We start from the raw sequence: 23,298 nt of genomic DNA, 5'->3' as shown, positions 1-23,298 counted from the left end.
GGCGTCGTGCTCAAACCTTAACATTGGCTCTAAAATCAAAGTGCTTCCACCTACAACTTTGAAACTTTATATGTAGATGCACCTTGATGAATTCTACATGCCACACCCATTTTTGGGTCACAAGGTCAAAGGTCAAGGTCACTGTGACCTCTAATATAAAACTTTAACATAAACCTCTACATTCGCTCTAAAATCAAAGTACTTCCACCTACAACTTTGAAACTTCATATGTACATGCACCTTGATGAGTTCTACACACCACACCCATTTTGGGTCACTAGGTCAAAGGTCAAGGTCACTGTGACCTCTAAAAAAAATAAAAAAAATAAAAATTTCTGACAAGCTTTCGCAGCAGAGCATGGCAATCGTTATGCGATGCTCTTGTTTTTGTTTTATATTCAAGTTTAAAAGGCTTCATTTTAAACCCTAAGATACTGATGAGCATCAAACAGCATGAAATCTAAGCAATTCATGTGGGTTGGCTGAATGTCAAGGTCACTGTCTCTGAAGATAGAGAAACAATTCCCTTTAAATAACAAAATGAGCTACTAAAATGAAACCTGATACATAGATACCTTACATCAATACATTTCCTCGGAGTGCATGGGATGTGGATGGGGTCCTATATCTTACTCTTCAGAATATTTCCAAAACAAGCCATGTCATGCAAAAATGGGTCTTATGCCATATAAGGCCAGCATAGCTCCAGACCAGCATTGGCGCAATAGCAATCAGGTCAGGTACTACACTGTCTGGTAATGAGACCGCAAATGCAAACCTTGTGTGATTTTATAGCGCACAGCATAGTTCCTTCCCAGACTGCACAATTGAGCAGTCTGGTAAGGAGCTATGCTTGCCTCACTGTTGGCAGTATCTCCCACACCACAAGAAATTGTACATGATTCTGTTGGCAGTATCTCCCACACCACAAGAAATTGTACATGTTTCTGTTGGCAGTATCTCCCACACCACAAGAAATTGTACATGTTTCTGTTGGCAGTATCTCCCGCACCAAAAGCAATTATACATGTTTCTGTTGGCAGCATCTCCCACACCAAAAGCAATTGTACATGTTTCTGTTGGCAGTATCTCCCACACCAAAAGCAATTGTACATGTTTCTGTTGGCAGTATCCCCCACACCATAAGAAATTGTACATGATTCTGTTGGCAGCATCTCCCACACCACAGGATATTGCACATGTTTCTGTTGGCAGCATCTCCCACACCACAAGATATTGTACATGTTTCTGTTGGCAGAATCTCCAACACCACAAGATTTGTACATGATTCTGTTGGTAACATCTCCCACACCACAAGATTTTGTACATGTTTCTGTTGGCAGCATCTCCTTCTCCACAAGATATTGTACAGGATTCTGTTGGCAGTATCTCCCACACCACAAGATATTGTACATGTTTCAGTTAACAGTATCTACCACACCACAATATATTGTATATGATTTTGTTGGCAGCATCTCCCAAACAACAAGATATTGTACATGTTTGTGTTTGCAGTATCTCCCACACCACAAGATAGTGTACATGATTCTGTTGGCATTATCTCCCACACCACAAGAAATTGTACATGTTTCAGTTGACAGCATCTCCCACACCACAAGAAATTGTACATGTTTATGTTGGCAATATCTCCCACACCACAATATATTGTACATGATTCTGTTGGCAGCATCTCTCACACCACAATATATTGTACATGTTTCTGTTGGCAGAATCTCCCACACCACAAGAAAGTGTACATGATGCTGTTGGCAGTATCTCCCACACCACACAAAAAAGTACATGTTTCTGATGGCTGTATCTCCCACACCACAAGATATTGAACATGATTCTGTTGGCAGTATCTCCCACACCACAAGAAATTGTACATGTTACAGTTGACAGCATCTCCAACACCACAAGATATTGTACATGTTTCTGTTGGCAGAATCTCCCACACCACAAGATATTGTACATGATTCTGTTGGCAGTATCTCCCACACCACACAAAATAGAACATGTTTCTGTTGACAGTATCTCCCACACCACAAGATAGTGTACATGATTCTGTTGGCAGTATCTCCCACACCACAATATAGTGTACATGTCTCTGTTGGCAGCATCTCACACACCACAAGATATTGTGCATGATTCAGTTCAATCTGTTGGCAGTATCCCCCACACCACAAGAAGTTGTACATGTTTCAGTTGACAGTATCTCCCACACCACACGAAATTGTTCATGTTTATGTTTGCAGCATCCCCCACACCACAAGATATTGTACATGATTATGTTGTCAGTATCTCCCACACCACACAAAATAGTACATGTTTCTGTTGGCATTATCTCCCACACCACAAGATAGTGTACATGCTTCTGTTGGCAGTATCTCCCACACCACAATATAGTGTACATGTCTCTGTTGGCAGCATCTCACACACCACAAGATATTGTACATGATTCTGTTCAATCTGTTGGCAGTATCCCCCATACCACAAGAAATTGTACATGTTTCAGTTGACAGTATTTCCCACACCACAAGAAATTGTACATGTTTATGTTTGCAGCATCCCCCACACCACAAGATATTGTACATGATTATGTTGTCAGTATCACCCACACCACACAAAATAGTACATGTTTCTGTTGGCAGTATCTCCCACACCACAAGATAGTGTACATGATTCTGTTGGCAGTATCTCCCACACCACAATATAGTGTACATGTCTCTGTTGGCAGCATCTCCCACACCACAAGATATTGTACATGATTCTGTTGGCAGTATCCCCCACACCACAAGAAATTGTACATGTTTCAGTTGACAGTATCTCCCACACCACAAGAAAGTGTACATGTTTATGTTTGCAGCATCCCCCACACCACAAGATATTGTACATGATTATGTTGGCAGTATCCCCCACACCACAAGAAATTGTACATGTTTCAGTTGACAGTATCTCCCACACCACAAGAAAGTGTACATGTTTATGTTTGCAGCATCCCCCACACCACAAGATTTTGTACATGATTATGTTGGCAGTATCCCCCACACCACAAGCAATTGTACATGCTTCAGTTGACAGTATCTCCCACACCACAAGAAATTGTACATGTTTATGTTTGCAGCATCCCCCACACCACAAGATTTTGTACATGTTTCAGTTGACAGTATCTCCCACACCACAAGAAATTGTACATGTTTATGTTTGCAGCATCTCCCACACCACAAGAAAGCCACACAAGGAGGAGACAGCAGGGAAGGACTATCATTTTGTCACAGAGGAAAAGTTTGAGATGGACATTAAAATGGTAGGGGATTACTACTAAATTGACAACTCTTATCCTCCTTTCAATGGTCATCATATTGCATATGTATATTTGACATTTTGTATGTCTATATGACATTTTTGTATGCATTCAAGTATTTGGCATATTTTACCTTTACTAAATACAAGTCTAGCATAAACATGTTTACATAAGTAAGATTTTTGTTTTGCATAATCATGCAGCTAAACTAATCATTTAATGCAAAATGCTTGCAATACAAGATTTTTAACCAGGTTTTCCGAAGGAAAAAACTGGTTATTAGATTGGCGAATGCGGGCGGGCTGGCTGGCTGGCTGGCTGGCTGGCTTGCTGGCTGGCAGGCTGGCGGGCGCGCGGAACAAGCTTGTCCGGGCCGTAACTATGTCGTTCATTGTCAGATTTTAAAATCATTTGGCACATTTGTTCACCATCATTGGACGGTGTGTCGCGGGAAATAATTACGTCGATATCTCCAAGGTCAAGGTCACACTTTGAGTTCAAAGGTCAAAAATGGCCATAAATGAGCTTGTCCTGGCCATAACTATGTCATTCATTGTGAGATTTTAAAATCATTTGGCACATTTGTTCACCATCATGGGACAGTGTGTCGCACAAAAGAATCACGTCAATATCTCCAATGTCAAGGTCGCCACGACTAAAAATAGATTTTTTTTAAAAACAAACTTACAAAGGGGGTTAATTTTGTTTGTTCATTTCAAAAGTTCAGTTTGAGTTTTCTCCCTTTATCAGATTTTTTTTCACAATGAAAACCTGGTTTTGTGACAATTTTGTCCCTTGTTTCAAGTTGCTTTTAGTTCTGACTAAGTTGATAAATTGTTAGTTTTAAGGTAAACCTTTTTTCTGATCTAAATTTTTTACATGACATATTAGAAGGATAAAAAATGCATAGAATTCGACTTGAAATTCATCAATGTGAGTTACTAGTGACTTAACCATATGAAATCGTGTATAGATCGCATCCATGTGTAACGCACACACTTATTTTAAATGCCAAAATTGAGACAAACAGAGTTCAAGCCAAGAAACCTTGCAAGTTTGTAATTTGTCTGTTTGGAACTCACCCCATATCTTTCCTATATAAAGGGTCAGTTCATCCAGACGTACCAGTACAATGGTCAGTGGTATGGACTACAGATGGAATCCATAGAGTCTGTGGCACGAGAGGGACTGGCCTGTGTTGTTCACATGGAGCTTGAGGTATTTGTAGTGTCTACTATGGCCTCAGTTTTTGTTTCAGCTGGCTGTTAGGTGTGTTCAGTGGTTGTTAAACCCAGGGTTCTCAATAACTTTTGAGCCAACAGGCCAAAATGCGAAACCAACAGGCCTTCTAGGGGGGTCCGGGGGCATGCTCCCCCGTAAATTTTAAAATTGAGCACTTGATTTCCTGTATTTTGGGCCATTTTATGGCTATTTTAATAGTCAACCAGGCACTTAAATTTTATAAAAAAAATTTGCATTTTATGAATTATAGTTTTTTTAACTAGCAAAATATAAATGAAAAAAAGCTCTTGAATTGGGAATGGGGTCGAAATTCGGCCCTACAGGAATGGACGGAAAAGGCCTGATCGTCCGTTTACCATGCACATTTTGCGTGACACTTCTAGTTCGAAACGTAACTGAATTAAAACAAACTTTCACATCAACAAAAACTTTGCATTAACACAAAAAAACGCAAGCAATCAGGAACAAAAACTCACCATGTGATGAAAAGAATGTCAAAATATTTGACTGCTTTTTTACCGATTCCAATTTGCGCCTTTTTATTGTTGTTGTTGTTGTTATTCTAATACGCTGTTGAATGAAGCTATCGACTCTTAGTGCATACGAGATTTATGACATTTTAGTCGGTACCCCATTTTAGTTACCGGGAAGCAATGTTATACTGAACCGCGTGTCTAATGATACAAAGGTCATTACTATGTCTCGAAAATTTAAACCAGTAAAAAAATGCACGTTAAGGGAGATAATCAAGCGACGTCTTTGCTTAATAGCAAAAAAAGGAGCAAAATTACCGAAAAGACACGCAAATTTCGAAAAGTCGATTGCCGATTTTCCGAATCTGAGCGATTTTCAACCGGCAAAAATCTGATTTCAAACAGCCGGTCTGGCCGGCAGCCGGCTGTTATTGAGAACCCTGTAAACCCCCTTCTCACCTAGGCAACTCAGGTTCAATCCCTGTTTCTGGAAGCATGTGAGTTCACAAGAACACACTAAAAATTGACAATCTTTTAGTAACAACTTATGCTGAGAGTTGCAGCTATAATTCAAAGTTTGTCACAACTTTTCTGAGTCTAGCAATTTAATTATATTGGTGAGCTGGGACACACTGCGGGTCCACACTGCGAGTCCACACATAATACATCCTCAGGCGCGGAAGGACCTCATAAACATCAAAATAATAACACACACACATCAGCTTTTGTGTTGTATTTCATGTTTGTTTGTTTTGATTTTTCGCAGTTTTCAACAGAACTTCAGTCACATAACGGTGTCCACACGGTACACTCTAGCTGGATTGGTCATTGTTGGCTCGGGTACTACTTAAATGTACTGCCGGTACTCTTATGTATACTTAAATGTACCCCAGGTACAGAAAATATACTAAAACGTACCAGGCCAATTTAGACTCTACCCGAGTTTTATTCCCGCCCAAAATCCGATGTGTTAAAGAATACAAAACAAAATTCTCCTTTTTTGTACAAAACCTGCCTAAGCATTTTTTTCGAGTTTGAGATTAGATTATATAGATGCCATTTTACAAAACATTGAAATAAATATGAACAAAATTAATTTTTAAAAAAAGCAGACAACGACCAATTTAGTATTAGAATGCCCGGAACATTTTAGTATATTTTCCGTACCCAGGGTACATTTAAGTATACTTAAGAGTACCAGGGGTACACGCTTTACTCTGATAAGCTGGTTTTCTAGTACTTAGTTCACATAATTCCACCTTTAATTGACAAAGGCCCTACTTGAATAATAGTTTGGTGGAGAATGGCAGTAGATATAAGTTCATCCTCAACAGCCAGGAATCAAACTTCGATCCTCTTTTTTGTAGTCAATTGCTCTACCAATTGAGCTTGCAAGCATTGTTGTTTTGTTTTCCATTATTATTTTGTATATTCCATTGTAACATTACTAGACTGGCTGAATGGATGAGTTCAGTTCTGGAAGAATATGAATGTACAAGTAAATCAAGAAACAGTTACTAGAGTTCTGGAAGAATATGAATGTACAAGTAAATAAAGAAACAGTTACTACATGTTTACTGTATTAGTCATTCATATTTTTAATAATCAGGTAGTAACACAGTCTGTTTGTTTCATACTTGTTTTTATATGATTGCCATGCTTTCCTTATTGCCCAAATATCTTAACAGACATTTCATGATGTGAGCCGGCACTGGAAAAACAGGGTTAAATACTTTTGCATGCTGGGATATTTGTCATCTGCATCATTTTCTTCACTTTTTTTCAAAGACCACTATCAGAATAGCAAACAGCTTGGATCAAGATCAGACGCCACATTTTGTGGCGTCTGGTCTTCATCCAAACTGTTTGTAAAGGCCTTTAAAATTCGGTCCCAGCGCTATAAGGGTTAATGCATGTGCTTGCAGTATGCACAGGCTAATCAGGGTCCACACTTTCCGCCTAAACTGGATTTTTGCTAAGAAGAGACTTCCTTTTAACAAAAAGTACAATAAAACAGAAAGTGTCTTCCCTGATTAGACTGTGAGAACTGCATTTATTATGTACCTGCATTAAGACCCATTTTTCCAGAGCGCTGCAGCTCATATTTCCTCTTCTATTTAAGGGTGTACTAACATTGAAGAACACATACTTTGAGCCGCGGTACGTGCTGGTGATGCCACTGTCTGAAGAGTGTCACGAAAAGCGGCTGAGGGACCGAGGAATATACAAGGAGAAGCAGATTGAGTACACCCTGATGAGAGCAGAGATGTACAAGTCGTATAACCAGAATCATCCGGGCTTCTTCGATATGATGATTGACAGTGGTAGGTTAGACCTCAGGGTTAAAAATACCGTATTTTACCATGAATTTTGCGCAACCGTGTATGACGCTCATCCATTTTTTTAGTATCAAACATGGCGTATATTTGAATATTTAGAATTGAAAAATGAGTTTTTAACAAATAAGCACTCAGAATAGCATTGCATAAATGTATAACGAGCACAAACTTTTTATGTCCCCCACCACTATAGTGGGGGACATATTATTTTTGCATTGTCTGTTGGTTTGTTTGTTTGTGCAAACTTTTGCCATACCTTTTGCAATATTGAAGTTAGCAACTTAATATTTGGCATGCATGTGTATCTCATGGAGCTGCACATTTTGAGTGGTGAAGGTCATGGTCAAGGTCATCCTTCAAGGTCAAAGGTCAAAAATATGGGGACATAGTGTTTCACAAACACATCGCTTGTTTAATTGAAATTTGGGGTATTAAAACTGTGCATAATACATGCATGGTAAAGTATTGAGTGTGAACTGCAAATCTATTCAATATGTAGATGATTGTTAGGTTTTGAGATATACAGTATTGTGGTTTGTGATTTGCTGTCAGCATTATGATGAAAGTTTAGCATCATAACTATCATGTTTCATAGATGAAACGTTCTGATGTTTAAAGATGATTATTTGAATAAAATAATTATCAGCTTTTGTAACTTTATCAATATCTGACCTTGTATACAAATGATGTGTGCTTTATGTTCATAGTGACGGATGAATGAATCGTTCATTTTCCTGTAACTTTATTTCCAGCTAAAATAATGTTCTACCGTGATAACTGTTAATTTTCAAAGACTCTAAATTTTTTGACATCCCCCTTTTAAGCCAAAATAATTATTTTTTGTGACATTAATTTTTCGGATATATGTGTTTTTGTCTATAATTAATGACTCTATATTTTCAGGCAGTATATATCATAGTGCTATTTTACCAGATTTCTGCCCTGTTTTGAGCATATCTCGTGACACTTGGATCGGGGTTTTTACAACCTCATTAAGTTCATATAACCTGGCAGATGAATGCCTAGGGGCAATGGACCATTACATTTGTGTTATTGGGTAAATTACCATGTATACGGTTAAAAAACAATGGCATAATAACACAATAACACAAAGGCATTTGAAATGGTATCAAAGCAGTATGATTAATGTTTTTACATTTTGCTTAAATTGCCATTATTTAACTTCTTTATTTATGATCACATTTGATTTATACCTTGACAAAACAACACTTACCTGACATGTACCACAATCCACTCCACCCAAAATAATTTGTTTTCCTTATTTTTGAAAGATCATCTATTAAATGACCACACACCCACATTATACCCCCCCCCCCCCTTCATGATGGCTTACTTTATACTGTCAAGCACTCGAATAGTCGAGCGCGCTGTCGTCTGACAGCCCTCGTTTTATTCCCCGCCATATCTCCATTAACACATGAGCCAGAGCCATAAAACATGCCATAGTTGTTCTCAATCTTCTGGGGGCGCTTCACATTCAACACCCATAATCTTAGGGGCTAAGGTCAAGGTCACACATTGAGGTCAAAGGTCACAAATTTGATGAATTATTTATTATTTAGTCATTCCTTTACTATGCATCAAGGGATTGTGTAATAACTGTCCACAATTGTTCTCCATTATCTAGCGGAGTGTCAAATATAAGATCCAGGTTGCTAGGGTCATGGTCAAAGTCATACACAAAGGTTAAAATCACACATTTTGATTAAAAATTCCTTATTTGGAAAGGATTGTACCATACTTATGGATTCTCAAAATGTCCTGATGTAATTCTTCTCAATTATCAGGCAGTGGTCTGCATTTTATTGTCTGCAAACCCATCACAGTTACAACTAACTTTAAAAAAATAATTGACAAAAGGCACAACCCTTCACTTATACATTTTCTTTTAGTTCTACACCCATCCATAAACAAAATTTATTTGGCGGGAGATATCAATTCAACGAATTTGCGTGTTATTTATACCATTTTAGGTAAGAGATAGCAAAGCTGTGAAGAGGATTACACAATACAATTATTTCACATTGATTTATTGTTTTTATTTTAATATATATAATTGACAAACAAACATTATATAACGGTCTCTAAATTTTTGGAAACTGGGCCCGTATTCACCAACCAATTCTTAGACTTAAGAATAAAGAAAGACTTAGAACCAAGAAAATATGCCCAGCATTTGAATATATACAGTTTATCACTGGGGTTTTGCCATAAACAAAACGCTCTTCATGAAGAATGATGGAGATAGAGGGTGTTAATGCCAAGTTTTACTAAAAATTAAAGCAGTATTTGAATAATCTAAAATTGTTGAATACTTGGTATTTTAAAAATATTTATTGTATCTAAATTTACGGACACGAAAAAAAAAGAGTAAGTTTCCAAAATTTTCATGTAATTTTACAAACCAGCAAAACACTGTTAAATCTTTATAATAAGGGGACATTAATTTTTGTTGGGTTGATCAGTCCATTAATTTAACACAAACACGTCGGAAAATGACCATGGCAAATTCCTTCTTTTTTTCTTATTTTTTCCTTAAATCAGTGCCCCAAAAAGTCGTCTTTCAAAAAAATCAATGGAGACGAATATAAACGACTACAGTATTTTTTTATTTTTTTTTTACAGATGTTTTAACAGCAAGTATTATATAAAACTACTAATATATATATATATATATATATATATATATATATATATATATATATGTATATATATATATATATATATATATATATATATATAATTCAGTATAATTTGAATAACAAAATAAGTGACTACATCTACTGTTTTTAACCAGGAAATATTTGTCATTTTCCTTTGCAGACGACATCCAGGAGGCATACAGGCGTTTGCGTCGCCTGGTGATGGACTACCTAGGTATCGGCATCACATCACCATCTGGGTCCGAGGCTGGGGACCAGCCCACCGAAGCCACAAGAGGGGACACGGACATGAACATCACCACCCAGGCCGGTACCCGCACATGGTCCAAGCCCACTGATGTGCCTGGTACCCAGCCTTTCCAGCGCAGTCGTGGGGCTCAGTCTCCCATCATCTCTGGACGGGGAATCATTGTGAGTAAATACTGGCAACTATTTGACCCTCGTTCTGGGAAAACGGGGCTTAATCCATGTGCTTAAAATGTAGTCCTAGATTAGCGTTTGTGTTCGGGCAGGCTAATCAGGGACGACATTTTCGGCTTTTATGCAATTTTTCATTTGAAGGATGTCCCTTCTAAATGAAAATCCAGTTTAAGCTGAAAGTGCCAGACAACATTTTAAGCACTGGCATTAAGCCCAGTTTTCCCAAAACGAGGCTCATTTGATACCCTGTGACATCAAAGATGATAAGGTTCAATCGCATTGGGGCGCTTTTTTCAGACTTTCTTTTACAGACCACTTTCATTAAAAAAAAAAGTTCCAACAATTTTCATGTTTTACTTTTCTAGGAAAATGAGGCTTAAGGCATGTGCATAAAGTGTAATCCCAGATAAGCATGTGCAGCCCCTAAAGGCTAACCAAGGGTGACACTTTTTTCCGTAACTGGATTTTCACTAAGTAGATACTTCCTTTAAACGAAAATTACCATAAACAATGGAAAGTGTCATCCCAGATAAGCCTGTGCATAGAGAATAATAGGTTGGTGACGTGGATGGAGAATGGTTATCTGGCAAGTCGGAGGAATTTATCGGGTGAGCCGAAGGCGAACCCGATAAGATCCTCCGACAAGCCAGATAACCATTCTCCATCCACGTCACCAACCTATTATTCTTTTTATCCTGTCACATTTACAATATTCGTTGAAATGTTTCTTAAATGTCTAGTTTTCAAGTGTTTTGTGTTTAAATATTTAATATGGGAAACATCACGCGCGAAAAAAAAAACATTGTGACGTCACATCATGCAAAGCGCTTAGGCTAGCTTCCATCTTGTTAAACAACACAGAAATTGAGTTACTCATTATTAATTCAGTACACAAAGACGAAATTATGCTGTTTAAATAATAATGTTAAACAGTTCTTTACATGTATTTGGTATTTTATTAACAGAAAAAAAAGTATATTTTATTAATAGAAATAGTAAAGGCATGCGCATGCGCGGGGAGCAACTGACGGATATGTGGTCATCTAGCCTTATATCTTTTGGGATATCAGGTTACCTGGTTATCGGGCTGATTTAAAGGCATGTGACAGGATAAATCATTTTATCCTGTCACATGCCTTTAAATCAGCCCGATAACATCCCAAAAGATATTAGGCTAGATGACCATGTGACCTCGAATATCCGTCAGTTGCTCCCCGCGCACGCCTGTACTATTTTCTATTAATAAAATATACTTGCATTCAATTAAAAAAAAAAAAAAATACATGTAGTAAAGTACCGTTTGTTAAAAACATAATTATTTTTAACAGCATAATTTCGTCTTTGTGTATTGAATTTATAACAATTAACTCCATTTCTGTGTTGTTTAACAAGAAAGAAGCTAGCCAAAGCGTTTTGCACGACCTGACGTCACAATGTTTTTTTTCGCGCGTGTTTTTTCCCATATTATATATTTAAACAAAATATACTCTAAAACTAGATATTTTTTTAACATTTCAACGAATGCTGTAAATGTGACAGGATAAATAGAATAATAGGTTGGTGATGTGGATGGCTAATGGTTATCTGGCTCGTCAGAGGATCATATCGTTTTCGCCTTCGGCTCACCCGATAAATTCCTGCGACTTGCCAGATAACCATTCTCCATCCACGTCACCAATCTATTAATCTCTATTTACGTACATGCATTAAGCCCTGTTTACAAAGAGTGAGGCTCGTACATAATCCAACAATAATTCTGTCTTCTTAAGGAGGAAGAGTCGTTTCGCAGACGTCAGAGTGCTGCAAAGGAAGCTGTTGTTGGCGCCAATCCACCACTCATGAATCAACTGCTCAGCAGGTTGGAATAGTTTTAATGTAGTCACTGTATGTTGATGATTTTGGTTGACATCAGCTTATTTTAATTGTGTTTTTCTGGTTAATTCTTCCATTTTCATATGTTCATTTTTGAAGTAAAGGACAAATTATTTTAGAAAGCTACAATAATGGGTAAGTGTATTTGCTTGGCACCAAAATCACTGGACAAGGCTTGTGGCTCAGGTTTTCTAGCTTCACGACATAAACTTATTTCATTATCAAGAATTAACATACATGTAGTACTTCCTTTTTTTCATATGAATGGAGGTTGTAAAACTAAATTCACACTGCCATGTATATTAATAGTTTTGAGAACACTTTTTTGCACTTCATTAGGATCACTGATTACACAAACTTGCAGGTACCCCTAATAGAGATTTGCTTATTACAATAGTATACACTTAATGTTATTCTACAATCAAGTCCTTATAAGCTATCAGTGTTTTGCAACCATTTTCTTTGCTTCAAAAGTATAACAGGACATAATTGAGCCTCAGTCTGGGAAAACTGGGCTTAATGCATGTTTGAAAAGTGTCCCCCAGATTAGCCTGTGCAGTCTGTGCAGACTGATCAGGGATGACTCTTTTCACTTCAAGTGGAATTTTCTTGACCAAGAATCTTGGTAAAAATTCCATAAAAATGGAAAGTGTTGTCCCGGATTTGCCTGCGTGAACTGCACAGGCTAATCCATGCCGACACTACCCACGTGCATTCAGCCCAGATTTCCCAGAACAAGGTCTAAATTATCATGTTGTCATCTAAACATCAAAAGTACATTCCATTTTTCTATCTACAGCTACCCTAAAACAGCACCACAGAGTGTGGAAGGCCAGGTTGGTCTACGGGTCAGTCAGACCACACTGACAGATCAGCGATCATTCTCCGCTCCGGTCGTCAACAAACCGGTTCGGCCCGGTTCCTCAGACTCCAGTGAGAATCGGTCTGGGGCCAGCTCCAGCCTGAGCGACCTCACGTCAACGAGCGATGTCCAGCGCGCAGGCTCTCCTAACGCAACTCCCACCAAAGGCCGGACCACCGTCCCGCAGCCCACGGGACCAGGAAACATGCTGCCCATGGAGCGGGTCAACCCGCTACAGCTGATGGGCGAGACGGGCGTTAAGGGACCTAGCCCACCCTCTGGCCCGCGCCCAAGCTCCCATGATGCATCAAAAAGGGCCGGATCATCTAAGCATAAAGTGTTGCCACCTATTGCAACTCAAAATCAAAGACCAATTGAGCTGCAGTGACAGTTGTATAATTTTGTGCATTGCAAAAAATTTCCTCGACTACGACTTTTTTTACACTAGTGACATTGTTTTTTAATATCATATAATGAAACATGAAATAAATAGAATATTAATACATTACTAGTTTAAGATTTCAGAGGACCATCTATTGACATTAATTGAAACTGGAACGTTGTGAATTGGTATTGCCTTTGTGATAAATGTTATTGTATGTTGTATATTTATTCAAATCTGTGATAATTAATCCATAATATGTTGGTTGTACGCATAAGTTTGTACAGTGGAAATGATAAAAAACAGTACACATTCCAATTCCTCTGATGAATGACTGCCAAATTTATCATTATAAACATGTCTTTACAGAACCGGTAATATTATCACATAAATATTATTCTGTCATCCACTCTCTTATAATAAGCTTTAAAATTAAGCAAATACATTTTACACATGCTATAAAATAAAAGTAGTGAACCTGTATAAAATTTCATCATTGAAATTTAATTACCAAAATTTTATGAAAATGCATCATAAACCATTTCTCTATATTGCTTGTAAATTCTTATACAAAGTATTTATTTTTGTTTGCGTGTTTTAACCTTTCCCACTCAGAAGCAAAGTGAAAATGGCTATGTGCAAACAGCATAAAACCAGAACAGCCTGTGAGTAACTTGCAGTCTGTTCAGTTTTTATGCTGTTTGCTGCTCATCAGTATCTAAGGATTGTAAATGAAGCCTTTAAAACTTGAATCTAGTAAGAAAGGTCTTAAATTAAATATAACTTTAAGGGACTAACAAGATGTGTTTGTGAAACACAATGTCCCCCTATACGACGTTTTACCTTGAAAGATGACCTTGACCTTGTGAAGGATGACCTTGACCTTTCACCACTCAAAATGTGCAGCTCCATGAGATACACATGCATGCCAAATATCAAGTTGCTATCTTCAATATTGCAAAAGTATTCATAAAATAAGCGATTTGAGCCACATATATTTGACCTCTGACCTTGAAGGATGACCTTGACCTTTCACCACTCAAAATGTGCAGCTCCATAAGATGCACATGCTTGCCAAATATATCAAGTTGCTATCTTCAATATTGCAAAAGTATTTATAAAATAAGCGATTTGGGCCACATATATTTGACCTCTGACCTTGAAGGATGACCTTGACCTTTCACCACTCAAAATGTGCAGCTCCATGAGATACACATGCATGCCAAATATCAAGTTGCTATCTTCAATATTGCAAAAGTATTCATAAAATGAGCGATTTTGGCCACATATATTTGACCTCTGACCTTGAAGGATGACCTTGACCTTTCACCACTCAAAATGTGCAGCTTCATGAGATACACATGCATGCCAAATATGAAGTTGCTATCTTCAATATAGCAAAAGTTATTGCAAAATGTTAAAGTTGGCGCAAACAGACCAACAGACAGACCAACAGACAGGGCAAAAACAATATGTCCCCCACTACTATAGTGGGGGACATAAAAATGCGTGAAAATATGTATCCCAAGTGGTAAAGGGTTAATCAGGTATATTTTGGGATGCGGTTACACTGTTCTTTCAAGATTACATTTCAAACCAATACACTTTACTAATATGGTATCTGTCTGGCAACCAGGAGGTCACAGGTTCAACTCGCACTGTAGGAGCGTTCTTTATCAAAAGACACCAAGTACTGGTTCTAACCAGAAAACTTACTCAAGAACATTTCAATAAGCCAAATGCTTTTGATGCAATAACACTAAAATAAAGAGGTTTAAAATAAACTTGATCTAATCATTTGCCAAGGCTTTTTGCATGACTGTCTTAAGCTTATGTTGACATATTTCTTGAAATAATTTTGGAGTTGTCAATTTCAACTTTTATGTCAATCAAATATGCATTTTTTCTAAATTCAGGTTATGCAATTTCACTACGATTGTTAAGCATACATCAAAAATGACTTATTGAGGATTTAAAGTTAAACAATTGTTCAAATTGGAAGTAATAAGCATTTAGATCTACACCTCACATTATAAAATGATATATATTGGTGCTCGTATGTTTGTTTACATCATGCTCTATGGTCAAAACTTTTTACCCCCTTAAAAGGCTGGCATAGTAAATATTGAAAAACGTCAAAAATCTTCTCTGAAACTACGATAGTGTGATATTTGGTGTGTAGAATTGTGTAGTTTTCCTCTTCTAAGTTTGTTCACATCATTTCCCTGGGATCAAAACGTAATATTTGGTGAGCGACATCATATGGTGCTCCTCTACTTCATTTCTTCAAATTATGACCCTAGTGTGAAAATTTGACCCACGCTGGAAAAAAATTAACTGCTCTTATATTGACTCCAACAACATTATGGGTCATACAAAAACACTTGATAAAGTCTACACATAGCAGGTTAGACACAGAGCACTTAGGCCCACTTATTTTATATGTCGTCTTAATTGAAAAGCTTGTTTATTTTTTCAGACATAAATGGTTCCACACAGTCCTTATTTTCTTCTGTGTGTTATTAATTTAAACCAATCTGAGAGGAAATTTTTCTTTGTTACGCTAACTCGTGACTTGCTTCTCCTAACATTAAAGTTAACATTGTTACATTCCACTATTCTCCATAATGAAAAGAAGAAGAAAAATGTATTTTCTTATTTTTTTTAATGAACAAAATTAGACACGAAATGTCAAGAAGCTGCACTCTCTTTCTGTTGTTTTTCCTTTTCGCGACGTTTCTGTATATGGTGCGGTACTTTCTTCTCCAAGCCTCGGGCTGCACGTCTTCTCAGCATTTCTTCCTTGAAATCCAGGTGCTCATCACTGAAAGCATATGAACAAGAGATATACATGTATGCAGTGAATTCATTGAGCACAGGCTTATCAGGGACAACACATTTCCGTCTACACTGGATTTTTTGTTAAGAACTAAGACATATTTTTATCAAAATTTTTCTTAAAAACAGGTAAGTGTTGTCTCTGTTTAGCCTGTGCAGACTGCAATCTGGGATGACACTTGATGCATGTGCACTAAGCCCTCTTTTCTCAGAAGGAGGCTAAATATGTAACTTTAGGAAGATAAAACCATCATATTCATCCCTTATACTCATTAATTATAAAATTTTGCACTGAACGTATTCACATGAGACTAACACAAAAATATACAATTTCTCTGATATTTTAAAAGGCAATAATAACAGTTGTCAAACCCAATGAAAACCTTTCAAACTTGCATGCATTATGAGTTGGAATTGAACCCTGGTCACCTATGAGAACTGTGTTTCTACGAACCACTGTGCGAACTGGACCACCCATTTCAATAAACAATGGTTTAACCGGAATGTGTTTAGAGATTAATTTTTTTTAATTGAACACTGGTAGTATGTCCAAGTGTCAATTATGATAATGTTATGTGCATTGCATTTTAAATATAGTGCTCAGCCATTAAGTGCCTATTAATGATTCAGATACCTTCGACACTATGCTATTGCTCAAATTTGTTAAGATCAGAAAAAGCCTAATTAATATCATGCCATATCACAAATTATTACTGTTAAATAGTGTTACAGACCATTCAATAATAAATAACAAAATAAGTCAATACTATTCTATCAATAACCTAATACAATGGAGATACATGTATTCTACCTATAAAAGGAAAAGGTCCAAGCATCAATAAAATATTGTCAATTAGTCTCTAAATTTGCTTTGTAATAATTGCATGTATCTCAATTTTAGAAGCATTTGAATAATTTGTAATTGTCCAAAAAGCGAAAGAGTAATAACAGGAGTGCGTATAGATTTATCTATATTATTCAAACACAGACGCATGATATGTACCTACAATTTGGCTACACATTTTAAAATACATGTAGTTATATTTGAGAAAGAATAAAAGGTCTTCAAGGCAACGCTGAATTTGAAATATCCCTTAGCACACAGATGATTAAGTACATGTATGATAGTAAGGCTAACATTTTTACCAATCAGACTAAGTGATTTCATTATTAAAAAGCTGGAATATGGAGCATCATCGCTCAGTCTTGGTAATACAGACTACTTCTGAAATAAGTTTCAACAAGATGTGTTTGTGAAACACAATGTCCCCCTATATGACGTTTGACCTTGTAGGATGACCTTGACCTTGTGAAGGATGACCTTGACCTTTTACCACTCAAAATGTGCAGCTCCATGAGATACACATGAATGCCAAATATCAAGTTGCTATCTTCAATATTGCAAAAGTATTCATAAAATAAGCGATTTCGGCCACATATATTTGACCTCTGACCTTGAAGGATGACCTTGACCTTTCACCACTCAAAATGTGCAGCTCCATGAGATGCACATGCATGCCAAATATCAAGTTGCTATCTTTAATATTGCAAAAGTATTCATAAAATAAGCGATTTTGGCCACATACAGTGCTCACTCTGGCCTTCAGAAAATAATAGCCATATTTTTTTTCCTTAAAAAAATAATAGCCAAAACATATGCGGACTTTTCCGCAAAACGGTACTGAAGGCAAAAAGAAAGAAAAAACCATGAATCTCATTTTATCTATGTTTTATTAAATGTATATCTATTGATTTAAGTTATAATATATATAAATATATACTCAAAAACAAGCATAATATCAGTGTGTCATTTTCTTATAAAATATTATCATGGCTTTACAATAAAGAATACAATCAATGTTGTGGGTGTGACTTAACAAACCAGATCTCAGCTACAGTTACATACACATAAGAATTAAGGGCAGAGGCCCCAACCCACCCAGAGCACTAATTATACTATTTTTTATAGTTTTTCCAATTGCAATTTTTGGTGAATACTCGAAATATTATAAACCACACCTTCCGTATCACCGCATGTGTATTCGTCATTCTATTTTTGCTGTTATGAACTTCGAAAATAAATCATAATGGACGAAAAAAATACAGTATCCGAAAACGGTTATCCGAAAAATTGTACGCGTTTTGCACATGAAATATGCATAATATAAAATATTAATATGCATTATCTAAAATGTGCATATCGTTCGACTACTTTATCTCTTAATACGGCGTTTGCCATCGGCCGCAATATTGTAGGCAGAGGCCAATATCAATTGTAAATGATTTATTCCAAAAATAACACTTTCGCAATGCCGATCATGTTTACATCAATTAACGTCACAGCGCGTGAGTTAAAAAACACCACCTTAGTGTAATTCCAAACACGTGTTTCGTTAAAATTAGCTGACCATGGCATATGCCGGGTCCCTTTGAATTGGAAAAACCAGGTTACCTGGTTAAAAATTTGAATCGTTATGTTAAAGCAGACGACAAACAGCGGTAATTACGGGGATAATTAGTTGATGGCGATTAAATAATTATTTCATCAAGCAATTTTCAACGTAATCTAATTGCAGAAAAAACGGCGTGCAAAACAAAACCAGCCAACAATATTAGCGGCGATTTTCAATAATGACGATTAAATAATAATTGGCGAAAAATTAACAAAGATCTAACAGTTACCGATAATTGGTAAAGCACAGGGAGATTAAAGACGTTTTTTCCGAAATATATCACTGCTGTCGGACACTGATTGAGAAAAATGCTCTAGGCCACAATGTCGCAGAAGTTATTGACGCGTGTATGACAATACACAGGGTCGAGTGTGTACACAGGTAATCTCGTTATCGATTTTTCCTGCTTGATGGCCCGATTTGCAGGCGTTTCGCAATCGCGGGACAACATTTAGTGGCAATTTGTTTTTTTATGTAGGCGGATAAAATAATCGCCATTTTTTCTAGACAATTTTAAGAAATAATAGCCAGTTGGATAAAATAATCGCCATTGGCGATAATGTCTGGCAGCAGCGTGAGCACTGACATATATTTGACCTCTGACCTTGAAGGATGACCTTGACCTTTCACCACTCAAAATGTGCAGCTTTATGAGATACACATGCATGCCAAATATGAAGTTGCTATCTTCAATATTGCAAAAGTATTCATAAAATGAGCGATTTTGGCCACATATATTTGACCTCTGACCTTGAAGGATGACCTTGACCTTGACCTTTCACCACTCAAAATGTGCAGCTTCATGAGATACACATGCATGCCAAATATGAAGTTGCTATCTTCAATGTAGCAAAAGTTATTGCAAAATGTTAAAGTTGGCGCAAACAGACCAACAGACAGACAGGGCAAAAACAATATGTCCCCCACTACTATAGTGGGGGACATAAAAACTCGTGTTACTGAAAACACAGATTACATGCAAAGGGGTCCAAATAAATCATCTAGTACCGTACTCAAGTACTCACATAAACAGACCATGATGTCTTAAATCATCGGTGAGAGCTTTCATTTCCTTTAAACGTGGATAATACTGGACTTTTTCAGGATCAAGATGGGCTGGAAGGCCGGAGAAAATCTTCACAACTTTCATAGATTTAATGTCTGTTGCTCTAGTAACTTCACCAAATATTTTGGACGAGAGTCGAGCCATTCGCTGCGCATACTTCGATGTCATTTCGAGCTTCAGAAAACAACCCTAGCTGAAAATATTCAGATTTTACAATTAAATAAATGCACAAACCCCTCCAGAATGTTAATGTTAACGCGATTGTAATCCAAACACACTTCCAAATGTAAATGATAATGCCACCTTTACCAATTCTAGTTTCAAATAAACAGAGCTTATTTATATCGTGTTGATTCTTTGTCTCAGAAAGGGCGCGAAAAATTATGCAGCATGTACAATGTTGTGTTATTTGCATGGAAAGCATGGCTGTATTGATTTTTGTATAAACACGCACACATAACGTCGGGTCATTTACGCATGTAAAGTGAGAGTATTTCATCAGATCTTTAAATAGCCACTAATATGCCGAAATTCATTCTATACTTAAGAAAGATTGTGTTTATGAAATTCTTAAGCACTTTTATCGTAAATATTGACAAGAGTTTGCTTTTAAAAATAGAATATACGGGATTATCAGGTAATTAAAAGAAACCGGAAAAGTAGTAAGTATGCACTTATAGAATCGGACTGATACGGATGTATTGAGGAATCGTTTGAGTCGGGCTTATACTATCTACATGTGTTATGTGTATGCGGTAAAAGGTTTAAGACATATTTTTTAAAAATAAATTTATCTTTATCTATGACTTTAAAGTTGTTGTTTTTAAGAGTCATAGCGCACCAAATTACGTAATTCGCATCTAAAAATGTAAAAAAACAGTATGGTGGGGACAGGCCTCCCCATCCCATCTGCCCCAGAGCTCCTGATAAAAATTCCTGTGGAAAGCACTGTTATTTTATGATAATGACAATGACCATCTTCATTATTTTATAATGGAAAGTAGGTAATTTTTCTCTCAAGACTGTGTTGCCACTATTTTAAACATTCAGCACATAATTGAATGTGGTTAATTTAAGGTTAATCAACTAGAACTGGCAAATGCAAATTTGATACGTTTTGTATTTCCATGCAAATATTATTCAAAGAACATGCACATGTTCTTAGTCACACACCATTGCCACCAATCATAAAGCACCGAACAATGTGTAGCAATTATGTTCATAGATCTATAGCCAGTTATTTGTCAAATATTGATGGTTTACAAGCTTTATTTCCTTGTGTTTAAGACTACAGTCAGTCAATAAATATTGGCATATCAAACTGTTAATTTGTGTTAAAAATCTTCTCAATCATAATTTAAAATTTTTATTCATTTAGTTTGAACTAAGGCCGTAATAAAACTCCTATCAATGGGTTTTGATGTATGAGGTAAAGTTCTTATAGGGCCAAAAAAAAAGGTCCGTTTCCGGTCGCCAGATTGTGTCTCCTGAATTGGCACCGACCCTCAACTTTTTATTGGGGTCGCCAAAAAATTTTTAAAAAATGTGTTCATTTTCGTTCATATAAGATGTAATATCAAGCAAACAAAGCATATAATATATACATGTATTTCTTATTATAAGCTTTAGTAGCCTTCCATTCTAGTACCAGAAGAAAAAAATCCCTACCTACCGACCATGTTTTATTTTCCAAGGAGACCAGAAACGGACCTTTTTTTTGCCTAACCATTTATATTTATGATTCATGGTGATTATGTGTATGCATATCTCTATCAGAATACACAGTTTACATAGTAGCGTTTAAACTAGTAATTAAAGTACATTGATTACGAATATGTGGACTTAGCATTAATTACAAGGAGCGAAGTAGTCAGAGGCGTGCCCTTGACATCCGAAATGCAAGTATCCGAAAAATATATCACTTTAACACCTGCCTTATGCACTAATAAATCATTTTGTGAAGAAAAAATAAGTACAATTGACCAAGATTACTTATAAACTGCCGTTTAACCTTGTCACAATTTTCATCACGAACTATTGGTTGATTCTAAAATGTTTTGTAATTATAGTAGTCGTTATGTTTGATAGGGTTGATGTTATGTGCAGACGTGCATAACAGATCGTATAGAGCAGACTGTCATTGAGTCAATCGTGATACATCGGCTATCTCGGATTCCTCCGTAAGATAGGCCTCGTGGCTAACGGTCGCCATATTGCCTTGTATTACTACTTTACTACCCAAAAGGTTGTCAGTCTATTGTTATGAGGCTGTATACGATGCGCGTTGAACTAGCGCCAAACTTTTTACCGAAACTTTGATATTAATAGCACTATTAACGTTCATTTGTGTTGCATTTTGACCTATTATCCAAGTGATTTACTTTTCCATTATTATTTAATCACCCTATCATCCAATTTTTAAGATGAAATTACGGTGTTTACAAAACCAACCAAACCGAAAGTGAAACTAGATGCATTACGTTTCGCGATGTAAACATTAAATATTTGTTCAGTTTGAGGAAGCGAATCGATAATAGACGTTGGAATATGTATGCAATACAGACTATCATTGCCGATTGTAGTACTGGCTAAAAAATACCTTTTATGACAGGTCATGTATAGAACGTTAATAAAATAGTGACCATAAATCACTACAAATGTCTGGGTTGTTCATTAATATACTTAATGCACGTTTCTGATCTAATTGCCTGTATCTAGTTGTTATTACCATGATATTGATAAAATTAAAACGTTTTTTTTCATAAATTAACATTACATGTTTTATTTTTATCATTTAGGGAATATATAATTGTATCATTATCATCATTAAATATTCTGAAAATGATCTAAATTATCATGATTACTTTAAAGTAGAATTTTTAAATTTTACTCATTATTTTTAATGAATTTGCACATTTGCTTGATTCAAAATAAAAGTATTAATAAGGGTTTCAGTTGTTAGTTTTAACCCATTTTTAGTTCGATTAAATTTAAAGTACTAACTACGTACATGTATGTGAAATGCTCTTGAGTTTGTTTCCTGGGCCTAGAACCAGTACTTGGGTGTCTCTTGGAGATTTCTTAAGAATGCTCCCACACTGGGGATCAAACCAGTGACCTCCAGATCATTAGGTGGACACCACATCCATTACACATCAGCGACCTTTAATTAGTAAATTACTTTAGTATTGCAGCATTATATAATGTAATGTTGCTACATATTTTTGGAAAATGATTAATGTGCAGTACTAAATAAATCTAAATGCATACAATTTTAATTGTGTATATTGTGTGACTATTAGTTACAAATTCCCTTTTTACAGGTATACTGGATTATGAAAGACTGATAAACATAAAATTGAC

General features: G+C 36.4%; 2 protein-coding genes across 2 annotated transcripts in view; one reads left to right on the top strand and one right to left on the bottom strand.

The window, feature by feature from the left end:
* The window catches only part of LOC127832464 (leucine-rich repeat and guanylate kinase domain-containing protein-like), a 30,248-nt gene extending 16,400 nt beyond the window's left edge, over nucleotides 1-13,848 (top strand). Inside the window, exons 11-16 of the mRNA XM_052357949.1 lie at nucleotides 3,211-3,307; nucleotides 4,409-4,522; nucleotides 7,142-7,343; nucleotides 10,203-10,453; nucleotides 12,232-12,320; nucleotides 13,134-13,848. Of these exons, the coding sequence (XP_052213909.1) occupies nucleotides 3,211-3,307; nucleotides 4,409-4,522; nucleotides 7,142-7,343; nucleotides 10,203-10,453; nucleotides 12,232-12,320; nucleotides 13,134-13,584 (1,204 nt within the window). The 3' untranslated portion in view covers nucleotides 13,585-13,848. The remainder of the gene's footprint in view (nucleotides 1-3,210; nucleotides 3,308-4,408; nucleotides 4,523-7,141; nucleotides 7,344-10,202; nucleotides 10,454-12,231; nucleotides 12,321-13,133) is intronic.
* A 2,378-nt stretch (nucleotides 13,849-16,226) lies between these two features.
* On the bottom strand, nucleotides 16,227-20,124 carry LOC127832479 (28S ribosomal protein S33, mitochondrial-like). Its single transcript, XM_052357986.1, has 2 exons — nucleotides 19,895-20,124; nucleotides 16,227-16,402 (listed from the first exon to the last, which is right to left on the bottom strand). Exons 1-2 carry the CDS (start codon nucleotides 20,101-20,103, stop codon nucleotides 16,270-16,272), a joined length of 342 nt encoding a protein of 113 aa, XP_052213946.1. The 5' UTR covers nucleotides 20,104-20,124; the 3' UTR covers nucleotides 16,227-16,269.
* Between the last annotated feature and the right edge of the window lie 3,174 nt (nucleotides 20,125-23,298).

This window comes from Dreissena polymorpha, chromosome 5, assembly GCF_020536995.1.
Source record: "Dreissena polymorpha isolate Duluth1 chromosome 5, UMN_Dpol_1.0, whole genome shotgun sequence".
NCBI lineage: Eukaryota > Metazoa > Mollusca > Bivalvia > Myida > Dreissenidae > Dreissena > Dreissena polymorpha.
The sequence above is the reverse complement of the archived record's forward strand: the minus strand, read 5'-3'. Positions and strand labels throughout refer to the sequence as shown.

Excerpts from the sequence above, each read along its gene's own strand:
- LOC127832479 (XM_052357986.1), bottom strand. The coding sequence starts at position 20,103 with ATGACATCGAAGTATGCGCAGCGAATGGCTCGACTCTCGTCCAAAATA. Across the intron at positions 16,403-19,894 it reads AGACATCATGGTCTGTTTAT|TGATGAGCACCTGGATTTCA; the intron begins GTGAGTACTTGA and ends ATATGCTTTCAG.